At 38.9% G+C, this 10761-nt stretch overlaps 2 protein-coding genes across 8 annotated transcripts in view; one reads left to right on the plus strand and one right to left on the minus strand.

Moving 5' to 3' along the window:
- UBE2D3 (ubiquitin conjugating enzyme E2 D3) overlaps positions 1-872 on the minus strand; it is a 28097-nt gene extending 27225 nt beyond the window's left edge. For 2 of the 7 annotated variants that reach the window (XM_043438255.1, XM_043438250.1), the window contains exon 1: positions 232-435. The gene's annotated coding sequence lies outside the window, so the exon portion shown is untranslated. Of the gene's footprint in view, positions 1-171; positions 504-538; positions 674-748 lie in introns of those variants that run through there. The other 5 variants (XM_043438254.1, XM_043438253.1, XM_043438257.1 and 2 more) reach the window with 5 other exon arrangements.
- LOC122422168 (formin-like protein 6) lies at positions 132-4330 on the plus strand. The gene is made up of 3 exons (XM_043438463.1): positions 132-680; positions 2169-2222; positions 2777-4330. The coding sequence occupies exons 1-3, from the start codon at positions 132-134 to the stop codon at positions 2867-2869; spliced, it is 696 nt and encodes a 231-aa protein (XP_043294398.1). The 3' UTR covers positions 2870-4330.
- The last annotated feature ends 6431 nt before the right edge of the window (positions 4331-10761 follow it).

Genomic DNA, 10761 nt, shown 5'->3' on the forward strand with positions numbered 1-10761 from the left:
CGCCAGCCCCCACGCGCCCGAGCTGCCCCTGAGGCTCCGGCTTAGGCGCGAGGACGCGCCCATTCCCCCTCCCTCTTAAGCAGAAGAGGCCCCGGCTTCTGTAGCCTTCCCACCCCACCCCACCCAACAGGATGGTCACTGAAGCCACCGAAGGCCTGCATTTCCCCTTACCCGGCCGGCCAGGGGGCCAGCCTCCCTTCCCTTCCCCTAGCCGTCCACACCCACACGTACAGAGGGGCCGGGGCCTCCCTCACGCTGCGGCCTCGGCCTCCTCCCCGCGCGGCAGCTGGTGCCTCCCCGGCCCTACGGGGCTCACGCGCACGACACAGCCACAAGATGTCCGCTCTGACGGAACTACTGCCAGCTGCCACGCTCCGCCCCTCCCCCCTCCTCCTGCCTCTTCACCGCCGCGTATCAGTCCGCCAACGCCGCCGTCTCGAGCACAGGACGAATCTAAGGCTGAAGGGGGACGGTTTCCTCCCCACGTCAAGGGCCGAGCGTATCTGTGCCAACCCCTTTCTCCTTTTCGGAACAGCACCTTCTTATTAAACAGATCCGAGGCTGGAATTGGAGGGCGGGGGCCGAAAGCGAGTCATGGGCTGGGGGGAAGGGTAGACGACCGGCGGAAACCCTCACACTCAGAGAAGCATCGAGAACCGGAAGGAGACCATGGCAGGAAGGTAATGGAAGCGGCAGCTGCGCGGTCGCGCCCCACGCCCCTCCCGAAAGTGTCCCCCAATTTCCTCACTTGGTATTGAGGAGGCGGATCTCGCGAGAACCTCGAGGCTGGTTAACAGGAGCTGTAGCGCTGCAATGACTTAAGGGCAGTTTTGTGCACTCTTCCTGGTAGGGGCCCGCCCCCAAAGCCACAAATTCTCGCGAGATGCCGATGGGCCACAGGCTCGAGCTGGGGAGGGCAGTCGACCGGGAAGCACCGCCCCTGAATGCTTATGCTGGTGGGAGGGAGAGGAAATGGAATTCCCCGGACTGGTAAGAGCGCGAGCCGACACATCCCTCTCTCACGCGCCCAATCAGGAATGTGCGGTGGGAGGTACTATGCGTTAATTACTGGATACCTTTAGTCTAGATTGAGTCTGCGTTTGAAGTTTCCGGTGGAGCAGGTGAGCAACATTGGCTCGCCTGCCGGCCAGGACTGATTAACCTCTGGGAGAAGTCGCCCCTCAAAATGGGAACAGTTATTTTAAGTAGAACCTGGAAGGCCCCTGATCAGCGCTCCCACGTGCGAAAAGTTAGTGCTGTTCTGACCTAGGGCCTAGAAGATCAACGCAGAGAAGAGTGTGCCCGTTGACCAGTCCCCGGAATTAGGGCAGCCTAGAAATTAAGCCCAACTGTGAATTATTAGGATGGAGAATAGGGATTGGGGCGGGCTGTTTACTTGCGTTTGGTCACCATCGCCAAGGTTTAGGTATGGGAGTAGGCCTAATACCTTTTTCTTCCTGTTGGTCTGTCTCAGTCCCTAGAGCCAGAAAGTTAAAAACTCATTCAAGAAATCAGAGTTTGGAGTCCGAGAAACTGAATACTTACTGAAAGTATCTGAAATATCCAGGGGGAGAAATGTAAGGTTTTATTCTGCCGGTGAAAACAAAGGAGAGTTGGTTTTGCTTTCCAATATATCATATCTCAGGCAAAGGGTAGTAAGACGTTAATTTTTAAAAGGAATTGAAAGGTAAACACTGACCTGCTTAAAGTTTTCTAACGCACCTTAATGGTCCCACTTAAGAGTGTGAAGGTCTTTAAGAATTAAATGGATATAAAAGTTTGTTTTCAATTTTTCAGTTTTAATTCTTAAGTTTTAAAAAAGGAAAGCAGTAAGCTAGAGTATTACCTAATAAAAACTGCTTAGGTCTGTGATAAATGTATATTATTCAAGTGATCATAATAGCATCACTAGAGCAATTAGTGAACCTGCTTTTCAAACTAGTATCTTCAATCACTCGGGACTTGTTCAAAAATGCTGTTTTTGATTTAGTAGGCCAGGGTGGAGCCTGAGATTCTATAATTCTAACACGGTCCTAGGTGATACAGATTACTCAGAGGACCACCCTGTGAGTTCCAGAGCACCGAAGTGCTTACCTCATGGCCTGCCGACACTTCTGCCCCCTCCCTCTTCCCTGAATAAGCTTTCTTTTGTTCTCTCTTGTAACCAGTCTCCTGTGGTAGATACAAAGGATTTGGCAGTTGGAGTGAGAGAAGAAATCCAGGTTTGAGTTCTTGTTCCGTTGCTTCCTATTTGTGTGATACTGGTGAGGTTACTTGTCTTAGTTCCTTCAACACTAAAGTAGGTGTAATAATAACTGTCCTTTCTCACAGGGTTATTATGTGCTTCAGATGTCATAATGCATGTGAACAGGCACTGTGGACTACAGTGCTATATAAATGTTATTAATTGGTCAAACATTAATTGGCCATAGGGTGAAACAAATCTATAACAATAAGTAATATTTATAGAACATTTATAATGTACCAGGTACAGTTCTTATAATGTACCAGGTACAGTGCTTATTAACCTCCTTTTACAAATAAAGAGACTTATGCACAGAGAGATTAAGTTACTGTCCCAAGGTCACAGAGCTGATAAATAGAAGTAGAATTTGAACCCATGCAGTTAATGCCAGAGTAAATTATTGAATGGAGTATTTATTGTCTCTTAATTTAGAAAGTGGAAGAGTAGAATGTTTTATATTTCTACTTGCAGTGTATCTGAAGCTACTTTTATTTAACTTATTTTTCCCTCTTATTTGTTTTGCTCTTTCAGAAGCTAAGGTACAAGGCAGGAAATATTCCTGCCTACTCAATGGGAACGCATGATATCCAAGAGGTCCATGAAGAAAAGTCCCAGAGAAGCTAATTTGTACTACGCTAATCTAAACAAACTTTGGTATGAAAATACAACGGACCATGTTAATGTTCTAAATTAACAGAGTACAGCAGACTGGGACAAATTTGAGGTCAACTTTCTTAACTTTTTTGAGTCACAAACCACTTTAGCAGTCTGGTGAAACCATGGACTCTTCTTACATTTATGCTTTTAAAAGTATAAAATAAAATTCATAGCATTACAAAATAAAAAAAATTGAAACAGAATCTCAAAATATTAAAGTAAAACAAACTTTTATTTATTTGTGTGTGCTGGGTCTTAATTGTGGCATGCAGAATTTTTAGTTGCATCACACAAACTCTTAATTACAGCATGTGGGATCCAGCTACCTGATCAGGGATCAAACCGGGGCCCCCTGTATTGAGAGCAGAGCCTTAACCACTGGACCTTCAGGGAAGTCCCGAGAAAAACAAACTTTTGATATGGGAATATAAGTTCTTTATTATTAACACAGTAAGATCTAGTGGAGGCTCTAATAAAGACCAAACTTTTGAAATAATAATAAACATAAAATTTCCAGAGTTTGCAACAGTTGTAATGTGATACAAAGGATCTATGATTTCTGTTGGAGATACATATGTAGGTACAGCTGTTTGCTGCTTTCATTCATGATTGAAGGAAATGCTAATTTTCACTTGGGAGATTTAGTGAATATAAAGACGTAATTTTAAAAATTCAATTTCACAGTCCCTGAATTCTATTCATGGACTTAATGTTAAAAAATCCTTGGGTGGAATCAAACAGACATATTCCTGTTGGTAAGCTTTTAAGAGATTGTGAAATTTTAACATAGACATATAATTGATATTCATAATAATAGTGATTTATTAAGAAAAAGTTTACCACTGGTATACTCCTGTTTAGAAGACATGGAAACATGTTATAGGGTAGGAAATAAATTTATCCCATTTGTTTTATTTTTTGATACCTACAAATGTATTCTTTGGGTTTCTCAAACATTCCGGATAGCTTAGGTTTTACTGTATCACTCTTAATTATTACACACCTTTACAGATAAGTCATGGTGGAAGGATTGCAAAATGAAAATAATAACCAAAGATGAAAGAGATTAAAAATAATATATACTTAAAATGCTTAATAATAGGTGTTAACAATTATTCGAAGTACTATGTGCTGGGCCCTTGAATTCTTTCTCTCATCAAATCCCCATTGCACAGATGAAACATTCAAGGTCTTACAGTTACTAAGTAATAAAGCCAGGATTTAAACCTAGGCAGTCTGATCTCCAAGCCCTTTTTTTTTAATCTTAAAATATAGTTGAAAAGCTCTCACTCTCAACTACTAAGGTGTTTATTTTTTTACCCTTTGACTATTAGCCAACTTTAATTTGCCCACTAGTGTAACAAATACACATTCACTGCCTCAAAATGTTTTCACTGGTGTATAGTTGATTTACAGTGTTGTGTTATAAAAGGAATTTTCTAAATTCTCCCTTTGCTGTGATATTGCTTATATCCAACACTACCTTTAAAATAAGTGGGCTATCAGTAGAGGCTAGAAGATAGTTTGTTTTGCAGAAATTTTTGTAATGGAATTTTGCTTAGAAGATGAAGAACTCATGTCTTCCGTGCCCTACAAACATACTTTTATATCTGAAATTAAACCTCTGTATTATAATGGTGCTACTGTATTTTTTATATTGACCACTATCAGGGTTGTATCCAAGAAATTACTGCATGTAAATAAATCCTAATATATGAAGTTCTAGATTATCCATGCTTAATGGAGAGAAGTGATTATGTTATCTCAAATTCATTTTTATTTGGCATTAGAGTAAATTTATTGGCTGATTATGTTTTCTGTTTGTATTTACACTAACAAACATATTTCTACTTAGTTTTGCTAAGGCTAAAATTAAAAGGACCATGGCCTACAAGTATTTTGATGTTTTAGGAAGCAGTTTAGGACTAGCTCAGACTTAACACCATTCACATATCTGGTAATATAGAGAACCCACTTGACAGTTGCATTTAACCTATCTGAATTACAGTGATAGAAATGTCCCCATCTGAAAAAAAGAAAATAATCATTTTTTATATTGTAGTGTGCAATGTGCTAAAAAAGATTACAGTTTTATATATTGAAAGAAACTTACATTCAGAAATTAAAAAGATACAAAAATGCTGAAGAGCTAACACAATCTCTTCCTTCTTAATGAATATTATATTGAAGTCTTTCAATTATGGTAGATCAGATCTTCTTGCAAGAGGTAGCATAAAACAGGAGAAGAATATAAAGAATGAAGAAAATTAGCATAAAAGTGGCAACAGAATAACTAATCCAAATTATGGAGTCCTAATATATGAATGCATCAGTGTAGCCACATTATTGTAATACTGTGAATACAGGGGTTAGTTAAAATGTACTGTGAATAAACATGGTTAACACAGACTAGTACATATACTTAAGTTATTAATACTATTATGTCTATATTTTCAGATCTTTGTAACACTGTCACAGAATTTTTTTTCTTATTGAAGTATACTTGATTTACAGTGTTAGTTTATGGTGCACAGTAAAGTGATTCAGTTATACATATACTTACATACTTTTCATCATGGTTTATTAGGTATTTGTCTTTAACTTAGTATGATCATCTCTAGGTCCATCCATGTTGCTGCAAATGGCATTATTTCATTCATTTTTACAACTGAGTAGTATTCCATCATGTACATATACTACATCTTCTTTATACATTCATCTGTTGATGGGACATTTAGGTTGCTTCCATGTCTTGGCTATTGTAAATAGTGCTGCTGTGAACACTGAGTTGTATCTTTTCAAATTAGTTTTCCCTGAATATATGGGATTGCTGGATCATATGGCACGTCTATTTTTAGCTTTTTAAGGAACCGCCATACTGTCTTCCAGTGGCTGCATCAATTTGCATTCCCACCAACAGTGCAGGAGGGTTCGCTTTTCTCTACACCCTCTGCAGCATTTGTTATTTGCAGATCTTTTTAACGATGGCCATTCTGACTTGTGTTGTCACAGTTTTATAGTTTGCTAAGGACACTGGCTCTAACACAGTTTATGCCATTTTATTGATTAAATTACAAATGTTATGGTCCAGATTTAATATAAAGTTATGAATATGTAAACTGGATGTTTCCAAATTCTACTTGGAATAGGTAATATGGACCCCAACTCAACTAAATGTTATTTCATATTTTTTGCATAAAAATCAAATTAGTCTTTATATCTTTCCAGTTCAGAATTTTATTTTGTAATCAAGACAAGTTAGTGTGGTTTAGGAGACTTATTTTCATGCTGAGAACATCATCTGACCTTAAAATAAGATGGTTTTTGGCACATAATGAACCATACCCAAATGTAAAGCTAAAAATTAAATTTGAGCACTTTCCATGTAAAGAGTTGTGTACATGAATGTTCAGAGTATTATTCATAGCTGCCAAAAAGTGGAAACAGCCCAAATGTCCATCAGCTAATAAATGGATAAATAAAATATGGTGTCTCTATATGATGGAATATTATTAGTTAATAAGAAAGAACAAAACACTGGTATTGCTACAACATGTATCCTGAAGGTTGAGAACATTCTGCTAAGTGAAAAAAGGCAGACATGAAAGGCCATGTACTGTGTGGTCCATTCATGGGAAATGACTAGTAGATGACTCGTTACCAGGGACTAGGGCAGGGGAATGGGGAGTGGCAGCTTATGAGTATGTGGTCTTTTATGGGGACGTGATGAAAGTTAAGTAATGATGATGATTACATAACTCTGTGAATATTCTGAAATTCACTAAACTGTGCACTTTAAAAAGACTGGGTATTATGGTATGTGAATTACCTCAATGTAGATTTTTTAAAACTAATGAATTAGAACAAAAATAGATCAGTCTGGAATAAGAATATTTTTATTACTGAATATTTTCAGTATCTCACATTTCTCAGGTTATTGATGATAAATGGCATCCTTGTAAACTGTAAAAAATTTACATCCAGTAAGAGGTTTTTCCTTCAGTACAAACAACAATGTAATTCAGATTTGGTTTTAATAATAATAATTTGCTGTCAGTCTTAAGTTTGGAGGTATTTTTTATCAGTATTATTCACATAAAACATAGTGATTAACATTAATTTTAAATAGCGTATTTTATTGAAAGTTAAAGTTCATGATTATGATCAGAACTAGAATACATCTGATTTTGGTATACTCTAAATATATAAATCTTTCTTTAAAATTTCAAATAAAATCAAGTAGTTGAAAATTGGGGGTAGATTATTTAGATAAGAAATTTGAGGATTAGGTGCTATCAAATGACAAAATTAAAACAATTCAGTAACAAGTTTGATGTCCTTTATTCAAGGAAAAACAGTCTGTAGATTGAGGGTGTAAGCAGTGGAACACTCTTTCCCTTCTCCAGGGATTTTAAGCAAGAGGGAGTTTTATAGATCATTAGAAGCAGCAAAGCAGAGCATGGTTGCCTCGGAGGTCAGGGATTTTCTTGTAAGGCCAGCAGGTCCTGTTTTCTAGGGTCAGGTAAGCTATTTAAGCTGAGTTGGAAGTTTGTGATTGGTATATATTAGGTTTCTAAGTTAGGTGTTTCAAGTAAGTGCAGGCTGACTGACATTTAGGTTTGTGGCATGGGCTGAAGCCACTGGGCTGGTCGCCGTATATTTGGGCTTCAAAATACAAATTAAAAGTACTTAACTAAAAGTAAGGATGTCAAATAGAATTACTTCCCAAAAATAACGACAGTGTTTCTTGTTTCCATAACAATCTACAAAATCTAAACAGAGATGTCTTGTAATTTAGACCAAAATGATCATTTTACCCATATTGAATTTGATTATTTAAATATATAGGTGAGAATGTGTAAGACAGTGATGATAAATGTACAGATAAATTACAGAATTTTAAAGTAGGTGTGATTATGGGAATGTTGTACTGTGTGGTTCTAAAGAATTGATCTACATAGTATTTGAGTGGCTTAATGGAGCCACATATGGGAGGCTTTTAGTTTTTAATGCTATCTAGTACCTGTTGATTTTTTTCATTGCAGGGAAGTAGTGATTTAACACATGGCACAGTAAGAAAGAATGAAACTTACTAAGAAACATTCTATTAGATCTAAAAAAAACTTGTAAGAATTTGGCTCATTTGATGTTGAAGTATGACAATTTCAGAGATATCCCATCATCAAAATGTATTAAGTCTCAAAGTTAATGATTAATAATGTGAATGGGCTTTATCATATATGCCCAGTAAGAACAGCATGATTCCATGATATGGGTTCCCCATCTTACAAAAAGACCTATACAAGAAAGAACGTGGTTGCTACAATGCTTGATCAGTTCTCCAACAGTAATTTAGACACAAAGGCCAAGAGTTAAGATATAACTAGATATTTGAAGGTTTATATGAATTTAGCCATTTCTTGTTTCTATTCTGCACAAATGGAGAGAAGGGCAAGATTACCCTGGAGCATTTTTGGGGTAGGGCTAAATGGGTACCCCTGGCTTGGATAGGGCTATAATTAGGGACAAAAGGGATGGTTAAGGATACTGGAGACTAGATGGAGAGATTTACTGAAAGAAGTAGGAAGGAAACTGTCAAAGGTAGACTTCCCTTGAGGGAACTGGAAGTGAAGAGGCAACCTTTTCCTCTTCCTCTTTACTCAGGCACTACAAGGTCTCCTACTCTAGCTGGAAGAACAGAATTCAGGGTACCACCACTACAGTGGTTCAGTTTTACATAACTTAGTTGCCTTTTTCTGTATTAATACTTGCAAGCTTAAAAATCTAGTCACTGTAACATGTTCATATGTAATTGTTTTGCCTTCCCCCCCAAATTCCTTATTTACAGTTTTTAAAATGTGGATTTATAAAATGGGACTGCTTTTGAGGTGAGTTGTCAATCAGTGAATCTTAGGACGTCCCTGGTGGTGCACCGGGTAAGAATCTGCCTGCCAATGCAGGGGACACGGGTTTGATCCCGGGTTCGGGAAGATTCCACATGTCTCGGAGCAGTGAAGCCTGTGTGCCAGAATTACTGAGCCTGTGCTCTACAGCCCATCGGCTGCAACTGCTGAGCTCACGTGCTGCAGCTGCTGAAGCCCACGAGGCTATTGCCGGTGCTCTGCCACTAGAGAAGCCACCACAAAGAGAAGCTGGCGCACTGCGATGAAGAGTAGCCCCACTCACGGCTCCTAGAGAAAGCCCACACGAAGCAACCACCAACCAGCGCAGCCAAAATTAATTTGAAACATTCTTCAAAACAAACAAACAAACTGATATGTAGGTCTGAGTAGGCTAGCTGGTGTCTTCAGATTTAGGCTGAAGGATGTTAATGTAACAGATTTGTTGATGATAATCACTCCCATCTTAAGTGTTCATTTAAAAAAAAATATTGAGTGCCTCTTATGTGCTAGGCACTGAGCTAGATGCTGAAGATAACACAGATGAAAGCCAGCTGTCACCTTTAGGAAAAATTTTTATGTAGGGAGCCCATTAACTATCAGATCACAAATCGGGTGTATACTATAAGTGCACATATAGACTAATTTTGTGCTCATTTAGTCATGTCTGACTCTTTGCGACCCCATGGATTATAGCCCACCAGGCTCCTCTGTGGAATTTCCCAGGCAAGAATACTGAAGTGGGTTGCCATTTCCTTCTCCAGGGGATCTTCCTGACAGGGATTAAACCTGAGTCTCTCAGTGTCTCCTGCAATGGCAGGGAGATTCTTTACCACTGTGCCACCTGGGATCATAGAGTAATACTGATATACCCAATCCAGCTGGAGATGGGGAGGCTATCTTCAGAAGGGAGTTGTATTTAAACAAATGAAAAGAAGGTTATGCCAGGGGAAAAAAAAAAAAAGGGAATGCTCCCATGCAGAGGGAACATCGTACAAAACAGAGAACTTGGCCTGATAAGTTTTGGGAATTACAAGTTTCCAAAACTTTGGAAAGTAAGTTTCCAAGGTACTTTGGTAGTTTATGAAGTATTTTGACTACAGGAGTAGTAGTGGCATTGTGTGTAGGGGTGGGAGAGATGAATGAGCAAAGATGAAATGAGACAAAACTTTGCCAAGACAAGGCTGGATATCTTGAGGGCCTTATAAGCCATGTTCATGAGCTCAGATTTAATTGTGAAGGGTATGGGATGAGGGAATTAAATTTTTAGCATAAAGTCATGATCATATTTTAATCATGAGAAGATAACTATGATAGTAATGTGAAGGATGTAGCAAAAGTGTATGTTAGGATGGAGACTAGAGGTAAAGAGACCAATTGAGATGGTATTAAAATAATCTAGATGAGTTGTGATTGTGAGAAAGACCTAAAATAGTTGTAATAAGTGCTGTTAAAAGTGCTGCACTCAATATGCCAGCAAATTTGGAAAACTCAGCAGTGGCCACAGGACTGGAAAAGGTCAGTTTTCATTTCAAAGAAAAGCAATGCCATAGAATGTTCAAACTACTGCACAATTGCACTCATCTCACACGCTAGCAAAGAAATGCTCAAAATTCTCCAAGCCAGGCTTCAAAAGTATGTGAACTGTAAACTTCCAGATGTTCAAGCTGGATTTAGAAAAGGCAGAGGAACCAGAGATCAAATTGCCAACATTCCTTGGATCATCAAAAAAGCAAGAGAGTTTCAGAAAAACATCTACATCTGCTTTATTGACTACGCTTAAGCCTTTGTGTGGATCACAATAAACTGTGGAAAATTCTTCAAGAGATGGGAATACCAGACCACCTTACCTGCCTCCTGAGAAATCCATATGCAGGTCAAGAAGCAACAGTTAGAACCATACGTGGAACAGACGGATTCCAAATTGGAAAAGGAGTACGTCAGGGCTGTATACTGTCA

Source organism: Cervus canadensis, chromosome 19 (assembly GCF_019320065.1).
Source record: "Cervus canadensis isolate Bull #8, Minnesota chromosome 19, ASM1932006v1, whole genome shotgun sequence".
NCBI classification, from domain to species: Eukaryota; Metazoa; Chordata; class Mammalia; order Artiodactyla; family Cervidae; genus Cervus; species Cervus canadensis.